Raw genomic sequence first — 23,624 nt, forward strand, 5'->3', positions numbered from 1 at the left:
GGCGGTGAAACGCTGCTCTGTCCCGTTCATCAGAGCGGCTCCCGAACACACGTCAGCGCAGGAGAAGGTGACACGGACGGGGCCGCGGGGCTCCCAGGCACGCAGGCTGCACAAAGTGATTTAAATGGGTCAGGATCCCGGAGCAAATTCCCAGTTATTAATTCATGTGTCAGTACGACTGTCCATTACCACCAGAGGGGAGAGCAGGAGATTTCTTTCAAAGGGAAATTTTACATTACAGTTGCAGAAGAGAGATCTCTTCGGAGGTTTTGCAATAAATGAAGATTGCCTAAAAATCAAGGTTTTTGTTTTTCCTCAAGTGCAACAATTTCTAACACCTATTTAAGTCACCACTTTGCTAAGCCAGAGCCTGAAGCAAAGCTCTGTAAAGCATGACAAAATTCAGAAAGTAGCTACAACCTGCTCTGTCCCCTTCTCCCTCTGACGTGCCTGGCAGGCTCCCCTCCAGACTTCAACTCAGTTCAAATGTGACGCTGTTAAATCTCATCATGTTACCGTGAGCTCTGGGCTACCCAGCCTCCCCAGTAAAGCCCTGGGCTGCTGGACTCTGCTCTTATTTATTTTAAAATGTGTTTTTAGCCCACAAAGTGAAATTTCAAAACGTGAACGCTAAAGACACAAACAACTGAAGGCAAATTGAAAAAATATAATATCGAATTTATTAAAACTTCACAATATTTTGGGGCTTCTCTTGTGATGTTGATGGTCTCTGCTTGCTGCCACTGTTGTGCTTCAAAACTTTCCCCCGTTTTTGAGTGCTGCTGTCTTCCTGTGGGTTGGTATCGGCTCAAAGCATCCAACAATCAAATCATTTTAAAAAGGAGTGGCAGGGGGAGGGTAAAGCCCTTTCTTTCCACATTAATTATTGCTACTGCATGGGTTTTAGAGATAAACAGAAAACAGAACTGGGATGGGAAATGGAAACTGCTAATGCAACAAGTTATTGAATTAGCAGCATAATAGCGGCTGCCCATGTATCAGCGGAACGCTGTTTTCCATTAATACAGCTGCTCAGCTCAAAATAGCAGCAATGCTGACAACGAGAGCAGACTTGCTTTTCAGCAGAGGCAGATCCGTCCCAGGCAGCAGCTCTTCTCTGGCCCTGCGTAAGATCCACCGCGGCGAGATGAAGCTGCTGTACATTCACCTTATTGCTGAGAAGGTTCATCAGAAGTTATCCTTCATTCTTCAATCTGTTGCCTAAATTCTGAATGCTCGTGTCCACTACAGAACAAGCGTTTGGTACTGAAATTCCTTCCATTACTGTGGATGTGCCCTCACGTGAGCGCCCGACTAAAATGCAGATTGAACCAGAGGTCTCAGAGTTGTGAGACTCCTATCTGCATTTTTCCTGGGCTTGTTCTCACAACTATAAATCAGATTCAAAGCACACACGTGCATGAGAAGTTCACCCCATCGGCAAGGCTCTGAGCCTGCTGGCATCTCCTCTTCCAACTGAAACACCCAAGGAACCCAGGAAGGCTCGGACCCGATCAGCTCCGTGCTCCAGTTGTTCAGGACTTGCAGCAGTTGCAGCAAAATCCCTGACGATTCACTGTCCTTTGTCCCTGGCAGTTCCCTGGATAATAAATGGGAGCAATATTTTATTTATGCCCAGGTCATCAATTCTAAGGCAGAGGAAGCAGCAGATGAGAGCTATTTCCACAAAGAAAGTGATGGATTAGAAAAATCCGTATTTACCCCATCCCTCCTCCTTGACAGGGAATTCTAAACCATTTTGAATTATGACCTTTTTCCTTCTTTTTTGGAACAGAATGAAATATTTTAAAATCACAGAGCAATTAATTGTTGTATAAACACGATTATACGAGGACGTACAAATTACCTTGGGCTTTTTCTATTAAACAACCACATCCTGACTGTGTTTGGATCCTATTACGGACAGTAGGAATGGAGGGAGCCTGGGAACTTGCAGGGTGAGCCCCAGAGGAAGCAATTACACAGGACAGAAAGACTAATTTAGGTAGCCACACTATGGAATAGGTATTACAAATACTCATTGCACAGCTCGGATTTCATATCCTGACTTTTTCCTGCAAAGGGCATTTTTATTTGTTTATTCCCTCCTAAATAAGGCTGCTCAGAGCTGATGAGAAGTACTCAAACCACAGCCCAGTAAAGGTCCTGGGGATGGGTTTGATTGCAGGAGCTCATCTTCGCCTCATCAACGCTCAATTCTCCTGGTCAAAATGCTACAGAAAAGGTTCCTACTTAACAACTTTGATGACACATTGTTCTACTGAGAACTGAAGTCCTCTCAACCCACATTTAATTTTAAACTTCATGGAAGGCAAGAACTACAAGATACCTTGACACAAGTTCACAGCAGTGAAATGAGAAGCTAAAACACTCCAACGACTTATCACAGAACTGCTTTGCTGTTTGTCACTTACAGCTTGAACTCTAGCAATACTTGCAATTAAGAGCAAGCTCTGAATAATATCTAGAAGTGACAATTCATTAGCAAACAAGAGCTGAAAAGCAGGATCCAAAAGCTACTGGACAGCTTCTAGAAATGTGCATAAAATTGATAAACCCGGTGAATAAAGAGCTAAGAGCAAATAAAAGAACAGAGGCTCACTGTGCTGAGCCAGTAGGACTAATACAATTATGAAATGTTTATGCTGTGAAGATGTTACTGCTGAGTCTGAGCCTGGAACAATGAGACCAGCCCTGTTTCCACTCCTAAAAAGATGTTGAAATGCTAAAGAGGTAGAAGAGAACCATAAAAATGATATAGAAGTGGGGAAAAAAAAAAAAAAATCACATTGCACCATAACAAAGCTGAATCTATTTAGCCTATCAAAAAAGTGATCAAGAGTGACCTTAGTTACTGCGTACCACAACCTTTCATAGGGAGAAACAGCAGGCACTATAGATCTATTTCTGTAGCAAGAAAATAATGGCCAATGATGGGAAGCACAAGCCAGACAAATCTAAACTCAAAGTCTCCACTTTTTTTAACAGTAAGGATGATTAACCACTGGAAAAAAAAACGACCAAGGGGAGCACTGAATATTCCCTCTTGAAGTCTTCAAATTGAGCCTAAATGCTCTTTCTGAAGGACGTGCTGCAGTCACGATGAAATCCACTGGCCCATGCTCCAGAGCAGGTCAGATGTGATGGTGTGACAGCTGCTCTTGGCCTTAAGACTTCATCACCGTGAAGCTGGGAACTTAAACTCATATTTAGGAAGAAACAAGATCTACTTTTTAAGCAAGAAGAAACCCCGTGTAATGAAAAATAGTAGAGAACTTTACCCAGGGAAAGGGAATACTCGACTCACCCCACACACCGTTTTTTATTATGATGGAAATGCAGGATTTTCGTTTGACCAGTCTTGGACACTTACTAAATATCCCTTTCCATTAGATTAAAGTTTTGAAACCACTACATTGTAATTTTAGGATTGTTTTGGCTTGAGTTCCCCCCACCCAGCAAATGACTCCATGTCTTCAAGGCAAAATGACATAAAAATTTCAGCTGGTTCGTGAGGAGTAACGCACTAAGAACATCACACACTGCCTTGCCCACGTACTCAGAAGAAAAAAAAAAAACACAAAAAGCAAAACCAAAAGACACAAAAACCCAAAAAGCCTAACAACTGCTGCTTGCTTCACCTATACAGGGTGCACCTAATGCCTCAGCGTAGCTGAATTAGTCCACAACTTACCCACCTGAAAGCCAGCACCAAAGTTTCAAATCCTTGTCAGATCCCCCAGTTGCACCACGGAGCAAAGTTTGATGCTGTAAAGCTCAGCGAGAGGCTGTTGTACCAAGCAGCTGAGGCTCCAGCGGCCTGCTCGCCAGGGACGCAACGAGGCCGCAATGACCAGGAGCCAGATTTGCCTACAAACCTTGCAACTCCCGCCTGAAAAAGATCGCAAAGAGCTCCTACGTGCTCCCCGGCTAACAATCCAACCCCAGTCGAGAAATTCAGGCACACACAAGTTCTCTGTTTTTTTCCTAAATTCTCCATGCTGGAGGAGCTGCAGCCTTTTGTGTTGAAGGATTTCATGTTCGGTAAGGGTCCCGTGCAGACATCAAAGGAAAATATTAAACGTCCTCAGCAAGCCTCAGGCTAACTTCAGAGGATACAGCACTGCATAATGCTGAGCAGTTGGATCACAGTAATTCATGGAAAAAAGAAACTGCAGGAGCCCACAAGACATTCCCTACATATTTCCATAATCGGGGACATTTCCGCTGAATTACTGTTCCCATAGCAAAAAAAAAAAAAAGCCAGCAATAAAGACACTACCACAGCTGTGTTTGGCCTGTATTTTTCTGCTCTTGCTCCCCTCTATTTTTTACTGGGCACCAGGTATATACGAATTCAAACAGAAAAGGTTGACAAAGAATTTGAAGAGCAGAGTAGGTAGAAACCAGCATCACATCTGCCACTTTAAGAAAAAAAATGTCATTTACACTGGTAAATGTCTATTTTGTCAGCTGTTCCCCAGGCCCCACTAGAAAATGATGCGGAAGGCCCATTTCTCAAGAAAAGCCCCTCCATCTCCTTCCTAGAGAAGTTTTGCCACCATTGATTATCAAATATAGATTTTTCTCGAACATTCTAAAAGCCATAGGAATGTTGTGTCTGGGAAAGATAAACGTTACAAGTATCTTTCACTTATTTTTTGGCAATTTGAAGGCATTGAAATAGGCTTTTGAACGACAGTCGCCTGGCATGGTATTTTTGTTTTTACAGTAAAGCCAAAGAGGATTAGGACACACTGTACTAATTCATAAGAGCAGACAGTACCTGCTCCAAAGCTTTATCTTCCAAGCAGACTGGACAAACCAGCAGCATTTCAATTGTACAGGTGGGGAAAGGAGGAACAAAGAGATTAAGGGACTTACTCGAGGTCACAGATGAATCTGTTGCAGGGCAAGGTTGAGTTCTCCAAGTCTCAGTCCACTTAGGCATTGGAAAAAGCAACGAAACAAGAGTATGTGCTAAATTTGGCACAGATTTTTAAATGATGCTTTGCTGTAAGGGAACAAGAACCTCCACTCATGCTAACCCAGACACCAAAGGAACATACAAAAGGAAACTAGTTACTTACTCCACCCAATCTATCTTATCACCTTCTATTTCCCAAGTCTATAAGGCCATTCTTGGCCAGACGATCCAACCCACAATTTAGATCTTATTACAAATCAGACATACCAAACCACTTTCTCCCGTCAGTTGCAGAAGATAAAAGGCCAAGTAAGAAGGCGACATTTTAGTAACTGGCTTCATGTAACAGCTTCGGATCTTCTTAAAAGCCTCTGCATTGATTATTTTCTTTAAATAGCAATAGCTTATCGAGAAACCTTCTACCCATTTTAATGCACTAGCTGTTCCTTAAGCAGAAAAGAAAGCAAAAACTGCCCTGCCAAGGTGTATTTGTCAGAGAGTTTTTGGATACCTGGTCCCGGCAAAACACTTTGAAGTCAGAGTAAGTTCATGCTGGTGCTGAAGGGCCAGGGGGGAAACTTGGAGATGAAGAGGAAATAAAGTATTGACTGACACAGCACAATACTGGGATTCAGCTCCAGCTCGTGTTTCAGCCAACGGCACGAGCCAATGCTGCAATTTGTATGTATCCAAAGGAGCTAAAAGCTCATGGCTCTCCTGTGGTCTCTGCACAACTTGGGGCGAAAGGAACAGAGGAATTAACTTCATCAAGCCAAACCACCAACACCCTGCTGTTACATAAAAGCCTGTTTTCTGGGGAACTCTTCCAAAGATGGTGTCATTTGGGCTGTTCTGATTAAAGTGTCGTAGGCAGGTTCAAGATGGGATACGCTTCAGTCTGAGAAACACTCCAGACAAAATCTTCCCCTCTCTTCTCAGTCCTCACGGTGCTTGTTTCTTCCTTCCATTTGCCACATTTTCGCATGGAAACCAAGTATGGCAATTGCACTGCCTGGGTCTCAGATGCTAATACCAGGCTGTGACGAAAGAACTGCAGAAGGCCTCAGGGAGACGTTTAAAATCTAACTCAAACAGATAAAAAGATGACTATTTAAGTTTGCCTGGGAAAGTTTCTACACATATTGGAAACCCCTTGAGGCAGGGACTGCCCTTCTGTTCTCAGTTTAATAGCCAGTTGTACAAATTACGATTGCACAATTACTTTTTTTATAAAGTTTTTCAATTCTACAAAGAATGTATCTTATAAGGTTTCTAACTACGAAAAATAAAACCTAAACCTCTAAATCTTTTACATTCGAGCTGCACGGCCCACTAGCAATGCCGTCCCAACACTATTACAAATTTACACCGCGGTCTACAATGAACTTTCAGAATGAGCAGACACAAGCACCGTAGCACACCGGAGTTAATACCTCCATGATTCAATGCATACAGCCTCATATTGTGCTTTCATACCTTCCCTCCCGTGTCCACATTTTAGCAGTCAGCATTCTCGGGCAGTTACTTCATGCCTCGACGGCTAGAAGCTCAAATTTTGAGCAGTCTGCGGAGCTGGCATTGCCCTGCTGGAAGCTACTTACCTGCAAAGCTGGCTGCATTGCGCGGGGGACGAGATCGATCGTGGATGTGGAACAAGGAGGGGAAGGAAATGTCAGAGGTGAAAGCACCGGGCGCGCACAGCCTGGTGTTTTCCCTGGCTGGGGACCAGCCGTGTCAAAAGAAAAAAAAAGCAGAGTACAAATTCTAATCTACCATAAAAGCAATAAGTGAAACGGGTCTCCTTCTTTATACAGTAAACCATATCGTGTTCCAACACAGAATCCAGCTGGTAACAACTCTCAACAGAAAGGCAGGGGAGTGACTACCCCATTTTACAGATATCTCAACTGCGCACAGGAGCCTGAAGTCATGTAGCTGGTCTGAGGGGTTCAACATATTTCACATCCAGGCTGCTGTTGCCATTTACATTTCAAAACGTCTTTCTGTTGAGGAACCGTACAACCTCCTCCTCTTGAAGAGCCCGAGGCTCAGCGGTCCTCAAGGACAGCTCTGCTAAGAAGAACAGCAACTGTACCAGAACAAGAGGAACCCTCACCAGGCCCAGAATGACTCACAAGCGAGTCCTAATAGGAAGCCTACCTATTCGCAAATTGCAAAAACCAAAATTGTAGCAGTCCGCAATCAGCATTATTCATACCAGAATACTTAAATCCAATTGCTCGGCGTGGAGACACCACCACGGAGGTGCGGATCAACCTGGCCCATGCAACAACCGCGAGAAAAAGGACGGAGATGGCCTCCGATGGGAGAGGAGACGTCTGAGCGCCCAGCACGGAGAATCCAAAAGGACGCCCAGAGCTGCTCAGATGTCAAGCCTGGAAGGACAGATGCCCTTGGTGCAAGGTGACACATTCCAGTCTTTCCCGTGCCAACGGGAAGGGGAAGCAGCGCACACGTTCCAACGGGCAGAGCACCTCTGTCTCTTCCGATCCCGGCCTTTCTCTCCAGGCTGCTCCGAGAAGCTGAACTGGTTTGAGTTGTGCACACACACACAGAGCTCACAGCACTATTTCCTCCCAGCTAATAAATCTTATGGTGTGTCTGCTTTTTCTAACACAAACTTTATAAGCTGAATGAACTTTATTAAATCGTTGATTGCCGAGGCAGCCAAAACCTGGAAACTTGATGCCTGACCGCAACCAGGCACTGCAGGCTCCAATACACACTCGAGAACGTATAGTTTTCACACTTCAGAAAGAGATCCTCTTACTGGCCTGCTGCTTCTGCAAAGGCCCCTGACCTACCGGCTCTGAAAGCTTTTAATTTAGCTTATCCTCAAGCCCTTTTCCCTTGTGATCAACAGATCACAAGACAGGACAGAATCCTTCCACCTTCCCCAGCTCCGAGCACAGCCCACCATCCGCCCCTTGCTTTTCCACTGCAAAGTGTCTTGTTAGTAGACTGGCAACGATATGAGGGTTTGAGCAACAACTCAACAGTCTTTGGCAAGTTTGTCTTATATTTTGGTAGAAGCATCAGAGAACCTCCCCTTAAGTAGGGGCTTTAGTGTAGTTGTTTGGTGCAGCTCAGAGTTCAGCAGAGAGAATACCTCCAGACACTTCACCTCCAAATCACCATCACGCAACAACCCTTTGGCCGTGCTGAAAAGCACGTACACGAACAAGAAGTATCGGGAAGGTAATTCACACAGTCCTGGCCATCAGGTAGTGCAGTTTTACAACTGGAAATGAGAGGGAGGAGGCAGTATCATGGGAAGAGATGGACCACCTGTAAGCACTCCGGAGGCCCAAAGGTGGAAAACTGTCCCCTACAGCTATTTTCAAGATCACAGAATCACAGAATGGTTGGGGTTGGAAGGGACCTCTGGAGACCATCTAGTCCAACCCAAAGCTTTGAAAAAATACGTGAGGACAGTGGGAATCACTTAAAACAAAACCAACAGCTCGCAAATAGGTCCTTCAGGCTGACAGCCAATTTTCCAAGCAAAAAAACTGCGGTACCGGTTCAGGCCACGCCAAGTGACCTGCAGCGCGGGCGAACGCGCCCTTCCGCTCCCTGGGGAGGAGGCGTCCGCCCTGCACCTGCGGGCGAGGCCACGCACGTACCTTGGAAATGAGCTCATCGTGGTTGGCGAGATGAGCCCGGCAGTGGATGCAGCTGTAGGTCCTGTGGCACGAAGGCAGATACGCCTGGAAAGTCTTGGACCTTGTCATCTTCACCATTGGAGCCACGGAGCGCTGCGTGAACTCGGGGGTGGCCCAGGAGGCGCTCCCGCAGGACGGGTCGCACGGGAAACAGCGGAACACGCAGGTAAAGGCCGTGGTTTGGCAGGTGACGGGTGTGGGGCAGGCTCCACACGCTGGTGACCGCTTCAGAGGAAGAGATTCGGGCAGAGGGAACGGGGGAATTCGCACGAACCTAAGTTCAAAAGAAAGAACAGAGACAGAACGCTCAGCTCACAAAACGGTCTCTGCGCCCACTGAATGACCCAGCCTTTGATGGAGAGAGCAGGGAAGAGTCGGAGCAGCCAGGAGACGGGTGTGATGTCTGCAGGTTGGATCAAGGAGGACAGTTTCATTCACAGCTCCACCACTGATTTGCTGACTGCTCTCACATCTCCCTGCTTCTGTTATCTACCATCTTCCTACCACAATCTCTGTTCTTTCAGCAGTTAATGGATTTGCAAGTGACTACAGAGCCACAAAGATGCTAAAAAGATTATTTTCACCAAGCCTAGTCTGTCCCAAACACCTCTGGAGAGCCGCACACACCCAGGTCCATCTCCGTACCAACCCTTGGAGAAGCTGGGTCCTGTTGGACAGAGAGCAAGCCGGACCCCCGAGTCAGCCCTGCCGGCTGCTGCCCAGTGTGACCCGCTGATGTGACACCCCAGGAACCTGCGGGAAAGCTGGGAGCTGGACCTGGGTCTCCCCAGCCACCAGGAAAGTGCACAAGTCACCAAACCAGTTCTTCTCTCCATTCTGCCCCAGTTTCCACATGGGAAACGGAGATTTACTGCATTACACTCTCCTTTAGAACTCCTTGCGAGCTCTGAAGGTAGAAGCTACTCTATAAACCGCACTCTAGCATTTATTTTTTTTTTAAACTCAGAACATCTGACAGCAGTCAAAGCAAGGAACAGCCTCCAAAGACTATTCTTGATAGCAAGAGACAGTTAAGAATCCTATTCAGGATGGAAACACCATTTTACAATCTGACATCATCTGACAGAACCCACAAGGCAGCTCGAGTCTGGGTCTTTTTTTTGTTGGCAGAAATCAGGTTTTTTTAGATCCCACATCTCTAAGCCGTACCAGCTACAAATGTTCCTTCTGAGGATGGAAGAAGGATAAGGAGGCAGCTCCCCTCCCTCCCCGAAACATGGCATGCATGCATGCTCTAGAAATTAATCATGAACTCTGGCTGCTCCTCCCACGAGGATTTTCCTTGCCATAAAACATGTGATTCTGTTCAGTTTCTGAGCCTGCACTCTGTGTATCAAATACTGGAACAACGCTACTCCCCCCCAAAACCCAAGAAAAACAAGAAACAAACCCCCCACACCTGACCTGCAATGGGGATTTCTGAAGCGGACAAAACAGAAAAGTACTAGAGCTTAAGAGCTGGTCTCTGAGCCAGCATGCGTAACTTGCCTGAATCACAGCTGATAATCTTCCAGGTTAGAATAAAGCCAGCCCAGGTCACTGTGCTGCTACATCGCTAAAATAGCTCCCTGCTGGAAAGCCTCACCGACAGACAGCGAGATCTGCAAAAAACCCTCATCGCTTAGGTAAAGCACCATTTATGGAAACCCCTGTCTTCAATATTCTGCTCCTTAGTCTTCTCAGCATCGTTGAAAAAGAAGATTCAAGGCAGCCAAGTTGCTTTAGTGCTTCTGAGAGCATCACCTGCTGAACCACCCCTGAGAGCCAGGCACGCGGTCCACAAGCTGCCCAGTGAGCAGCTGCTCCAAACTCCACACGGGAAGGTGGTCACAGGCTCCCACGGGCAGCATTTGGTGAAAAGGTTCATTACATTATGACCATGCACAGTGCTCAACAGGAGGCAGGCACCAGTAAACAACAGGATACCCATTTTTTCCTTTTTCTGAAATATTTTTCTTCTGCTCTCCAGAAGAGGCAGGTCCCTTACACTCAAATTGGAAAGAAAAAAAAAAAAAAAAAAAAAAGACTTACTCATCCTGCAAACTGCTGATAAAGCATATCTATCATGATCATAATAGTCAGCGCTTACATAGCACTTTTCATCCTTAAAGCTCTTTGCAAACACTAACTAAACAGATTAACCTTTTCCAATTAAAGTTACAGTGGGAGCTTTGGAAGACCCATCCTGACACAGAACCGCTCACTTCCCAGATCGTTAGGAACTAAATCTCCTCTTGTACAGTCAAAAAGGCTCTTGCCAGGAGTTTATCCGGCCAACCTGTAACTGAGCAGACTGCTTGTGCACTATTTGCTATACAGCTGCATCTCTGGGTTTCAGCAAGATTTGTCTTTTGCACTCATCTGAGAAACAAGAGAAATCAGGCAGTCTTCACCTGTATCCTGCCCGAGTCCTCTACGTGCACCTGAATTTTGTCAAAACGGAGGTATTATAGTGTCAGGTTATAACAGTTTCGCATTAGACAGCGTTGTTTTCCCCTCCAAGGCGACAAGGACTTCGATGACTGAACCTTAAGTTTGCAAAGGGGCAGAAACGAGATGCAAACCAAAGCAGAATCCGCCCTTATTTTCTGCTGACTAGATGTAAGTAAAAGCAACAGATCCTCGCAGTCCTGAACTGACCACGCACCAGCCTTTACAGTCACAAGACAACAGAACCATCCCCAAATGCCAAGCCCCGAAGTCAGCAGCCGATACCTTATATCCCAGCCGTGACAGAACTGGGAACCTGGAATTTGTGAGCCATGTGCCTTGTCCTCCAAGCGCACGGAAGCAGGAGACCGAGTGTGCTCTTTCTGCGGCCAAACGCAATTGGATTCCAAGGCAAAGCACCAAGCGCTGTCTGGAAGGAACAGATTACGTTGGACAGACCATCTGGAGGAAAGCGCGAGGACTGGCAATCACCTCACCCCATTTCTGAATGAGAAAACAGATTGTGCCTAAACCTGAGATTTCACTCATTTGCAATGAAATGGTGCAATCCCCCATCTCTCCTTTTCTTCAGCACGGACAGGTGAATATACCCACCACCAGTTTTACTCCTTCCCTCCCATCCTGCCGTGCCAAACACTTATTTTCTGATCAGCTGCCTAGTGCTGCAGCAGAATGGCTGGAGAAAGCAGCCCACAGACATCGGAGCCAAACGCAGACATAAACGGTACCCAACCAGAATAACAGAAGAGCAATCCCTTAATTTGTTGTTCGCCGACCCCTCTGTCCAGGCCTCCTAAGCACCAGAACAACGAGTAAACCAGGAAATCCTACAGCTGCATTTATGTAACAGAGAAATGAACACACACAAACAAATTATCTGCTGCGCGCGGCTTTCTGCAAAAGCATTTCATGAGCATTCATTTATTTGACCTCATAACACATTTAACGTCAACAAAAACATTTGACCTTTTCGAAGCAGACAAAAAAACCCAATATTAAAGTGAGATGATATCAGAGCCCAGATTAAGATTAACTGCAATTCCTGTTCTCAGTACTGTGCCGAGAAGGCAAATCAAACGGATCTCTCTGCTTAAAGCAGGGGCGAGAATAAAGATTTGCGAGTTAAGATCTTGGTGGGAAACCTCAGTAAGAAACTACCTTGAAAAAAACCTTCAGAAAAGTTCATATACGGCAGCCACACTTTATAAAGGCACTACCTTCATACAGCATTTAGCCCAATAGCCCGGTCACTTGTGCACTATCTAACAAAAGCTCTGTCCTCACCATAGTATAGGAGAGGGAAAAACAACAGGAAATACATTCTTACATCCTATAAGCACGGCTGGCAGCTTATAAGACCCATTTCTGTCTCGAATATTATCTCAAAAAGTATTAAATAGGATCTGTGGCTCTCAGCAATGCAAAACCCGATTTTTTTTTTTCTGGCCTAGTAGCAAACACCTTTGAATTAAACTACATTTAACAGCTTACGGTGCATTCATTCTACTGTAGAACAAAGGCAGGGGGATGATTTTAGGCTGTGCCTCTGGTTTATCAGAACGATGAGCTTTGATTACTTTTCGTCATGCTCAGCACTGTTGGAGAGAGATAAGTATCTGTCACCAGCAACATAAACCAGTATTTTTCTTTTGTCATTCTTCAAGAGAAATTTATCTCTGGGATGGATGCACTCAAGATGGAACAGAAATCTCTGCATATAAATTAGTTCACGGGCAGTCAGAAAACTGGTTTAGAGAAAAGGAAAGAATTCTAGGGAAAAAGCTTATCAGCATCATTTGTTGTGGCTATCGGTGAGAGAATCGGCTGCACGCACTGTGTGTGCCAGGGCTGCCCTGCTCGCTTTTAAGCAGATGCCACCTCCACGAAGGAAAAACCAGGACACACATTTTGCAGTTCCAACAACTTTTTGGTTCAGTATTCACCCTCCACCTGTGCAACACGAAGCTGTTAATGATTCAGGAAACGCAAAAACGAGAAATGCCAAGTCCGTGCCAAACACTTGCCAGACAAGGCTACTGCTTGTACAAGTCCATATGGCACAATGGCAGAGAACAAAAACCACCACAGAGAAGCCTAATTTTGCATAAAACCCATGTGCAGTGCAGCTCAGATGCAAATGTTCCTGTTCCTTCTGGCAGGGCAAACAACAGGTTTGTTGGGTCTGAGGGCTTGTTTTATGGATTATTTGATTTTTTAAGATAAACTTTAGTCCATTTAAGTATTTATTAGAACACAGCAAATGCTATAGAAAGCTGCCTGTAGTAGCTCTGAAAAAAAAAAAAATCTCTTTGGTAACCTAGCCTTCCTTCTTTGGTGTTTCTTCTCATTAATATAGAAAGAGCCAGAGATGTACCTATGCCAAGTGCAATGAAAGAACAAGAGGAATTGAGTTTGGAGAGTCTTCCATTTTTACAAGGTCACAAACCGTTGCAGCAGCCTGCTGTGCTCCGGGGTCTTAGCACGATTCCGAGAAAATGCTCGAGTTACGCACATTTACTTACCAGGGTTTTCTTGAGCTGGAAACTGCCTTAACGTTGCTTAACGCACTGCAGTTTGAAAGGGGAAGGCTGGTCTCTAAGGTGATACGTTGAGACTAGAGTCTGGGTTTAATGCCCAGTTTTGCTGGTCTTCCCTATGGAATAAAAGTTATTTTCAGAATTCCAGGCGCTGAAGCTCCACAGACAGCTGGCACAGCGAAGGAGCTTTGTACCCCGATGTAGTACTGCAAGAAAAGATCCTGCTTGGGGGCAGCTCTGGAAAAGCTGAAGCCAGATCATCTGAAGGCAGGAGGGTGTGATGTACATTGCGAAAGGCCCCGAAAGAAAGGATGACCATTCTGAATTTAAACACGGAACACAAGGGAAAGCCAAGAAAGGAGTTTAAATAAGATGTGGGTGTACATGACGTATCTTTACTCCTTCTGTATCAAGTTTCTGAAACGCACCAATTTCCAACGCTTGATGAGATGACACGGCATGCAGCTCAGCACAATCAACGCAAGTCATTACTGATACATGAACCGTGTCCTTCTCTAACGCCTGCGCTCCTGCAGCTCATTCTCCAGACCTTGCAAGCCCTTGGAGACAGGAAAATACCAAGAGAAAGGGTGGAAGACGGCCGACAGGAATCCTCTGCACTTTTATCAGATACATGGACACAACTGCAATACAAATCATAGTATGGAGCCAGTTTCTCATTTAGATAGCCTCCAACTGGAAAGATATTTAACCCCTTTATTCCTCTGGATATCTCCTAGCAAGCCGCTTCATTTCTGCGGGCGCTGGTTCTCTCTGTGCACACTGGGGACTTCACCACCACGAGGCATCTCATGACTCTGGGAAAGAGGATCTGGAAGGATGGATGGAGGGATGCAAAAAGGCAATTGTGATGGCAAACAATACTGCAGACAATTGCCAGGTAACCACTAGAGGGCATTAAAAAAAAAAAAAAAGAGAAATTCAGCAAAAAGCAATTGGAGACTGTCTGGCCATAGTGAATCAGAGACAGGGACGCTGCACATACCCCAGCCTGGAAAAACACTGAGTTACTGTTCTGCTGAACAGCATCAACACTAAAACTGTCATTGCAATTATAATAATCACATTTTAAAGGTGTTGTGTCTTTTTTTTTTTTCTTTTTTAGAAATAGACAATATGTCAGTCTATTGCCTATCAACAATCTTGTCATCAAAAATAGACTCAGCAGCCCTACTACCACCTTCCTGGTCTCTCTCCGATGGAGAGACTTTCCATGGAGATGATGTGGAAGGCACATAAAATGAGTCGAAACTTAAAAGGAACAAAGAGCAAATCTTTAAAACTCACTTTGGGTTGGAATTTTTTTAAGTCTGTCTAGCTCTGTCACTGTATACACTATTAATCCATAACTTCATAAAACCAAAGTGATTTTAAAATAAGCTGTTCTTCACGTAGTTGATTTACTTTCTGCCAGTTTGGAGATTAAGTCAAATTTAAAAGTTTCGCTTGTTTTTTTTAAAGAGGTAACACCCACATCAGTGCGTTTTCAGGCTCTCAAGTGCAACCACGAGGTGAGCAGCGAGTCCAGCCGACTCCTGCACCCAAAGCAAGAGCTGCCTGTCTCGAACTGCAGCGCACGGCTGACCCGAAAGCAAAGATCAGGTTAAAATAGCTCAGTGAAGACAGGGCAGAGATGCTTCTTTCCTGGCTGCAGACTATAGAGACCAGACGACCACGACACCTTTCTGAATTTATTTACAGATCTACGGCTGGACTTGGACCGTTCAGCGTCAGAACCGCTAACTCGCCTCTCCCCGCATTTCAGAACAACGCAGATTTCAAAACGATCCACTCCGACGCACCACACACCACTGGGATGCAGGGAAGGGAAATCATTCTGGAAATTTTAATAGAATTCTTCCCTTTACAATTTCACCTCAGAAGACACAGGGCAGCCAGGACGGGCATCATCTCACAGGGCTGGCTCCAAAATTTTTTATCTTTTCTGGGCCTTTCTACCAAACCACATGAACAGAGACTGCAGGATTCGGCTCTGCTGAGGAGTGACTGACACCTCTGGCTGAATTCGCTTCCCACTCCCCCCCGGGTTGCCTGGCAGCCGTATCTTTGCAACGCAGAAGAGCCTGCGCTGCTGATAAGGAGCGGCACGGCCAGCGCTGGCGCGGCGAGCTGCCCACCTTCCCTGCGCAGGTACCAGCCAGCCCAGCTCCAAACCGGTCACAACAGATGCCAGCACGCGTTACCAAGCGCAGGAGGAAACATCTGAGCAGCAAAGCATCAGAGTCAGCCAGGGAAAACTTGAAACAAGCCAGCATTTGGTTTTGTTCCTACCAGCAAACCCCACTTGCGCCACAAATAAACAAGAACTGCAAGCTGAATTAATTTAAAACACAAATGGCTCCGTTTCCTCCTTTATGTCTCAGAAAACCTCCAGCCAGCGTCCCCCACAACGGGCTAACAGTCCTCCAGCTGCATTGGCCGAGTGGATACGATGCACTCGAGTGAAACAAGAGCAACGGCTCAAATACACAGGAAGATTCAGGTCCTCAGTGCATACACGTCTTCCTGCCAAAGAAAGCAACACGATCAACCTGAGAAAGCAACACGTTCAAGCTGATGGTCATGCCTGGAGCCACAGATCAAGGAGACCCGATTTTGCCAATATCATGCATATACAGCGTTCTACAAACGAAGATGAGCCTCGCCTTGCTGTTCTATTACCAACCTGAACAAAAGACATCAGGGAAAAGCTCTATCCCCCCAACTGAGCAATTACTGACAAAATGCAAATGCTCTTTACCGTCCCAACTTCTCTTCCTCATTTGTTTTAATTGCAGAACAGTCAAGCTATCTAAATCATCTCTTATCATTACATTTCTTTGTGCTCCTTACATTGTTCTATTACATGCCTTTTTGGCAAATGCAGGTATGACTAGATTTAATTAATTCGGTCTGCTGGATGGATCACCTGTTTCCCTGATAACGGCAGGGTGCTGATAGCAAACGCGGTGAGAACATTATCTCTTTCAAGTATCCTCCCAACATCCTTAAAGTCATTTGCAGCTGAAAGAAGCTGCAAGAAGGATCTGCCATATCTGCCTGTCATGACTTACTGTTTGCAGGCTCCCCGGTCAAACCCTGGAAGTTCCCATCTGCTCAGAGGGTTGTTCCCCACAGCACCTCTCACCCAACCTCACACTGCGCACAAGCGCAGCTGTCACGGGAGAGAGTCGCTTTATTTTCTCCTCTGTCTACATCTGTCTCTTTTTCTGAGTAAAGCCAAGGATAAGACATTGACTTCTGACCGACCTCTGCCAGTAACACTTTTTATGCAACGGTTACTGTATTAATGAGGTACTAACTCTCCGTCTTCTTTCTAGCTTTCATTTCCATTGACAGAGCAGCAACACATATGTCAAGGAGGCAAAGTCAGGTGAAGATTTGTAGCTCGAGTCTTCACACAACAGACCCTTTATAACTAAACCTAGCTTAGGACGGTCAAGTCAGCTGTTACCCTGCCAGTTTCTGTCATTAGTTCCTCCTGGATTTCCCCACGAACCTGCGGTTCCTGCCAAGGTATGTGAACTGACTCACCTCTCGCAGTTCTTCAGCTGGGAGATCCTGGGATTCTCATTAAAGAGTTTTTTTTTCCCTCTCCACGGTTAATTATTAACTCCATCTTTCTTTTGTGATGCTGGACAATCTGTTTTTAATAACATACTGCTCGAGCCACCCTTCAGGAGTATTTCATCACTGAAACGTCGAGTTCCGTGGCTGAGCTATGAACACGCAGGCGACACCGCGCTGCGTTTCTGTCCTCATAGTGAAGCCGCTGCCAACGTGAAACAGGAGAAGCGAGAGAGCAGCTTTGACACTGCTCTGTCTCCCCTCTCAGCCCATCAAAAAGTTCTCTCAAGGGCAAATTCAAAGCATCCTTGGCTTTTGAAGCTTTTAATAGACCTCACTCGACCTACGGAGTTTAGTTCTTTACAAGTCACAATGGCAGGGGAAAAAAAAAAAAAAAGCGCTACATATTTTTGTGAGTCAGCAAAACATCACACCTTTTAACACACTATCCCGACACTTGAACAGGTGTAAAAGAAATGATCTCTGCTCAGACACACAAGCCTGCGCAAAGAGACCGGAAAGCAGCTGTTACGGGTTGGATTCCCATAACTTCCAGTGACTCACATTGCCTGGCACTATCATTTGTTAAAGCAAGAGTGAAGCAGGGATAATAGCTATTTACTAAAAACAGAGGAGTGTGATTAGCTTTAATTAGCATTGTCAAGTGCCTTGAGATTGTCAGGTACAAGATGCGGGAGAACTAAGTCTCATTAATTATGTTATTTCCTGCAGCCTTAAGTGGCTTGGCCGGTCCGGTGACGCTTCCGGAGACGAAGCTGCTCCCGACGTCCGACACATCCCGTGTCAGCGGGTAGAAAACACTCCCAGACAGGCCTGGCAGACGTGGCTATCGAGTCGAGGGCTGCGAAGCCAGAACACACAAATAATCAGCTTATTACGTACTGCAAGACAACGACTTGCCCTGAGAAACGAGGAACAAAAAGGCAAATAAGACACGGCAGAAAACAGAGAATCGGCTGCTGGGTTTTGTGCAGGATGAAGAGCAGCGACTGATGGGGGCAACAGGGAATGTGATTCAGGCCCAGGACCCAGCGCTCCTGAGCAGCAGCACACCTGGAAAACTGCATTTTCTTCCCCCCAGAGAAAACAAACTATAGAACACCTTTGTTTTGGGAAAAAAAAAAGAGGTCCAGATCCTCGATCGGCATCACCCCACCAACAGACATGCTGATTTACCAGCTAAAGATCTCTTCTAAAGAACCAAAAAATCCCCGAGTCACAGTATTCCATCTCTTCTGTGGACTCACCTGGGCTTCTGGAAGGAAAAGGAAACCTATCCTCAGTTTTTAGTGACTGTAATTAGATCCAGAAGACAAGACCTCTGAATTAGCAAGCATGGGAAAGAGGGAACATCCTAAAGGACCAACTTACAGCTCTATCAAGGCGGAGAGGGAAGAAAAAGAAAACAGTATATTTTGCTCTGGTTTCAAAGTGATAAATACACCCAGATATCCCATTCTGCTTTGAACATCACGCGTTGGCTTCAAAGCCGCTAAGGGAGCTGAACTGGCCACTTCTCCATCCCAGACTCCGCTCTGTGATCCCCACTGCTCCAGCCCTTCATAACCGACCTCTAATGAAGACCCTGCTCAAGTTTAAGCAAAGGTTTGCCAGTTACTGGCCGAAGCCCAACAAAAGCCTGATTTTATTGGTGTTTCTTCAAGAGGCTTACACACACACGGTTGAAGGCAAGGCCGTGATGCAAGAAGAAGAAATAAATGGTTTTTACTCCTCTGCAATCCTTGCAACGCTCATGTAGTACAACACTGGATCAAGGAGCTCCCACCTTCTGAACTACTAGACAGGACCTACACCAGAGTGACCAGTTCCTTAATTAAATTCTCTCTCAGCAACAGGTATACAATGCGTGAGTCAAGGAGCCTTTGAGGGAATGTGGATTTACAGGTACTGATGCTGGCTTCCTCAATACAGCCCTGACACAACTACCCACAAACAGCAAAGAAAGGAAATCACTCATTCAAAATCTGGTGATCCAGAGGGCACAGGGGAGCGCAATGACCAACACACTTTTGCCAGTTATTCCAATCCTGGCATCATGAAAGAGACACCTGCAAAGAAAGCTTAAAAAAAAAAAAAAAAAAGAAGAAGAAAGGCACTTGACACCTTCATGAGATGAAAGCAACATCTCTGCCCTCCCTACAGCATTTCCAACTTTCACTTCAAAGCACAAGAGTCACTTTTAAATGGTCTTTCAGCAGGAAACAAGAACAAGGGATCTGGTGAGAAAAGGAGAACATCTTAATTCGCTGTTCAACCACTGCCGCTACACGTCGCACAATGTTTACAAGAAACGAGAGGTGCAGATCCCAACACTATAAGATCTTAAACAAAAAACAAAACAAAACAAAAATCATCAATGGGAGTGCTCTGCAAGAATGAAGTCACAAAATACATCCTCCGCAGGCAGAATCCTCTCATGGATTATAAGTAGAGCTCCTTCGGTACTGGCTGGTTTACAACTGCCTAGCTCAGCAAAGGCCTCTCTGTGCTCCCCAGCATAAGCTTTAAGTAACTGTAAACGCATTAGCGGAAAATCCTGATTTGAGCAGGCAGCAGGGCCTGGGGAGGCCGTGTCAGGAGGGCAGGTGGACCAGCCCACCCTTCCTGCCGTCTGCAGCTCTGAACGCCCCTTCGCTGGGCCGTCCTCTTTCTGTGTGTTAGGACAGAGGCCAGAAAAAAAGCGGGGACAGATTCACTCCGGTAAATTGCGGGGGAAAGGGGCGACGATTCAACTTCTTTTTCTACACCATTACAACCACGTTTTGAATGGAAACATTTCAAATGCTTTTGGCTTCAAAAAAAAAAAAAAAAAAATCAGCATTAAAATCTGAAGCTATGACCCGCAGCTCACTCCATGGCTACTTCCATCATCTCAAAACTGCTCTGGCTTTTCTGGATCAAACCCAGAAGTTTCCGCGGAGAAGCACAAGACAAAGGACCCTTGACATTAATTGCACCTTCTGGCCCTGGCCCTCAGCACACGCTGTGCAGAAGAGGAACCTGCTACACCCTTACCCAGGGACTAGAGCAACAGCACAGCCCAGCCGAGCCACCCCGGCTCCTGCGAGCGGCCGTTCCAACGCTCCCGCCGAGCATCCCGCGGGGGGCCCGGCGTCCCGCAACCTCCGCTTTGCCACAGCAGGCGCGATGTCACTCGTGCAGCACCGAGCAGCTGGGCAGGGCCTGGTCTCCAGGGGCTCCCGCAGCTCTGTTGGTAAACAGAGCAGCAGCAGCAGCAGCTTCTCCCTGGTCACGGCGGCTCAGGAGGCGCCCGCAGCCCCGGGGGGAGATGCTGAACCCCTCCCCGGAGCCACCAGCCCCCGCACGGCTTCGTGTCCGGCGCGGATCCCACCCGGGGGCTCGGGCTGTTGTTGTGCATTTACTCGCCACAGCGAGACGGTCGGAAGGGCCGAGCCCCGCTGCTCCTCCTCCTCCTCCGGCGGGCACCGGGCGCCCCTGCCCCGCAGCTCCCTCCGCTCGCCCCGGCTGCCCCTTGGACACGCTCCCGAGCCCGGACCTGTTGCCCTCGCCCGGCCCCGCAGACAAAGGCCGCCCGGCTCACCCGCCGCCGGCCCCCGGCCCGCTCCCCTCAGGAGGAGCCGCAGACCCTGGGGAAGCGCCCCCCCCCCGCCCCCGCTGCCCCGCCGCCGGGAGGTGGGGGGGACACGGCCGCGGATGTGGCGCAGCACCGCGCGGCGGCCCCGGCCCGGCCCCGCCGCCCCCGGCCCGGCCCCGCCGCCCGGCCCCCGGCCCCGCCGCACTCACTCTCCGCGGCGCGGCCGCCTCGAGCGCGTCCCCAGCGCAGACCGAGCGACGCGAAACGGGCAGCCCCGCAGCGCCCTCCCCCTCCTGCCGGCTCCGGCCCCTTATAGGCGCTCCCCGCAAGCCTGCTGGCCTTGAGCGGCACCGCCGCTAACCAATCGCCGCCCGCTGGCACATAGCAACACCCCGCCGGTTGGCTACGACCAGCCGCAGCCCATTTTTTCGCAACCAATCAAAGCGCGAAACCGGCCAGGGCGCTCCCGCCCCCCTCTCGCCGCGCACACACACACAGGCGCACGCATCGTCCCCCCGCCCGCCCTGCCGCTGCCTCGCGCACACAGCAGCTGGGGCGGCCGCAGCCAATGGGAGCGGCGCTGGGGCGGTGGCAGCCAATGGGAGCGGCGCTGGCGCTGCCGGCGTGGGGCGCGCGGGGGGGGAATAACAAACAGATGCGGTTCCTCTTAAAGGCGCCGCGACCGCGGGTTGGGGGACCGGGGAGCGGCCGCGCCGGGACCCCGGGGCCGGTGAGGCACCGGCGTCCCACGGGCTGCAGCAACGGCCGGTGGATGCTCTGTACACGCGTCAAAAAAAAGCAGCGTTTGCCTGCACGGGGGATACTGCAGCAAGCCTGCCGCAGCGCGCCGGGGCTCCGGCCCGCGCCCCCGGGGAAAGCGCCGCGGGCAACGTTTTCCTAAGGGACCGGTTTTCCCCGACAGTGACTCATAAACCCCGAAAATTTGTCAGAAGGCACTGCAATTTTCAGAAGGTGTTTAACTACAGATGCTCACCCCGCACCCAGAGCAAGGGGGATGCGCTGGGTAACCCTGGGCCGGGGGACAAGGGGGGAACCACCACTTCATTTGGGCTTTAAATGCCCCGGTAATTAGTCCTCATTAAGCAAAGAGAGGTCTGGACTCTCCCTCCAGCTCTCTGTCTCTCCACAGACAGCCCCCGGCTGGCTAATCAGCTTCCACCAATATTAACCCGACTTCTGAAACACGCCATAGCATCATAATGAGCACGAGGACTAATTGTCAATGAAGATATTACGTATTTCTCCTGGAAATCTCCATTAGCTTCGTCCTTGGCAATCTTATACCCACTACGTACACGCACATATAGATACATACGCATGTGGCAGTGCACACACAGCTAAACCAGAAAAAGCACAAGGGCAAAATGAAACGCAATTACTTCAAAGCACCGTAATTAAGACACAAACAGCGTGCAAGCTGATTCAAAGGCTTCTCACCGCACGATTTTCACGCGCGTGGCACATGGTCGTGTGAGGGCTGGTAACGTGAACCCATCACGGGATAAAGTACAGATTTAGTAACATTTTATAGCGGTCCTTTTCTCACATCCAGGGATAAAAGTCATACATCTTATCGGCTGAAAGATACTTGCTTTATGAGTTTATTCTTGTTCTAATATTCTGCTGCTGTAGCAAATTCTCAAGAATATTTTAAGCGATCCGCTAGTAATTGGTAATTAATGGTAACTGGAAGGGCAATGATGTGTTCTATACGTCAAACATATGGACTCTAATACACAGGAGGTAAAAGGCGATACAAGGTAGTATTTCTATTGGTTGTGATACTTTTTTTTTTTTAATTACACACGGGTAGAAAAATAACCACTTACCTTGTGATATAACCAAAATGTAGTTTTCTTCCACACAAGTACCCCTCTGATCGCATCACTAAAACACATACCGGATAGCTAAGGGATTCTACAGACCAAGTTTTAAAATACAAAATTACTTTTTTTCCCCCATAAGCTAGTGGTACTACCAAGTACAATTAAAATCTGCTATTAACAAAGATCCAAGCACTGTGGTAGTTAATAACTACTAAATACACTCAAATTCAGCACCATCATGGAAATTTAGAGGTTCATATAGCTCTGAGGTCATAGAAAAATAAGAACATAAAAAAGCCCAATTTTCTCCTTTAAATTGTGTGCTGATCCCTATGATTTATGAAAACCAGAAGCTTTTAGGGTAACAGTGCTTCACTAGCAGAATTTCACTTGGTTTGGAAAAATAAAATTCCACCTGGGTCCTGGTTACTTTCTCATGCAACCCTGAAGTCCCATTTTCACATTTGATTCTGTGTTACAGAGTTTGGCTGCAAACTTTGAGAGCGCGGCTTATTAGCATCATTAATACCTTTACTGGGCTAACTTCAGACCAAAGAAAAGTGTTTTCACCTATTAACAGCAGTAGGTTTTCCCCCCCAACTTGCAGCATCGCAATTTTTCATCCAACAACAAAACGCAAGTGTCCCCCCGCACTTCATCTTTTTCCCCGAACCACAAAGATTTCACGAAGCTGTAAATCTGGAGCGTGTCAACCGCTCGTCTGACTTCCCATTGCAATATTCTACGTCTTACAATGAGGAACTAGACTAGTCCAGCTTAACTAGTCCCAGAACCATGGCAAAACCTCACAATCTGTAACTGAACGAGCTTTACTTTAATCCAGCCCTGCAGTGCAGTGTCCCCATCAGCTCTCCCTGCTGGGAAGGGTTTTGTGTGGAGGGACGGAGCAGATCCCTGCTGAAAATC

General features: G+C 47.2%; 1 protein-coding gene and 1 long non-coding RNA gene across 2 annotated transcripts in view; both read right to left on the minus strand.

The window, feature by feature from the left end:
• YPEL2 (yippee like 2) overlaps window positions 1-21,152 on the minus strand; it is a 33,343-nt gene extending 12,191 nt beyond the window's left edge. The window contains exons 1-2 of the mRNA XM_065647382.1: window positions 21,060-21,152; window positions 8,596-8,908 (exon numbers count right to left, since the gene is read on the minus strand). Of these exons, the coding sequence (XP_065503454.1) occupies window positions 8,596-8,712 (117 nt within the window). The 5' untranslated portion in view covers window positions 8,713-8,908; window positions 21,060-21,152. The remainder of the gene's footprint in view (window positions 1-8,595; window positions 8,909-21,059) is intronic.
• Window positions 658-7,279, minus strand: LOC135995819 (uncharacterized). Its single transcript, XR_010607178.1, has 2 exons — window positions 7,167-7,279; window positions 658-1,600 (listed from the first exon to the last, which is right to left on the minus strand). It is a non-coding gene; the product is annotated as an uncharacterized LOC135995819 (long non-coding RNA).
• Window positions 21,153-23,624: the final 2,472 nt, after the last annotated feature.

Source organism: Caloenas nicobarica, chromosome 17 (genome assembly GCF_036013445.1).
Source record: "Caloenas nicobarica isolate bCalNic1 chromosome 17, bCalNic1.hap1, whole genome shotgun sequence".
Classification (NCBI taxonomy): Eukaryota; Metazoa; Chordata; class Aves; order Columbiformes; family Columbidae; genus Caloenas; species Caloenas nicobarica.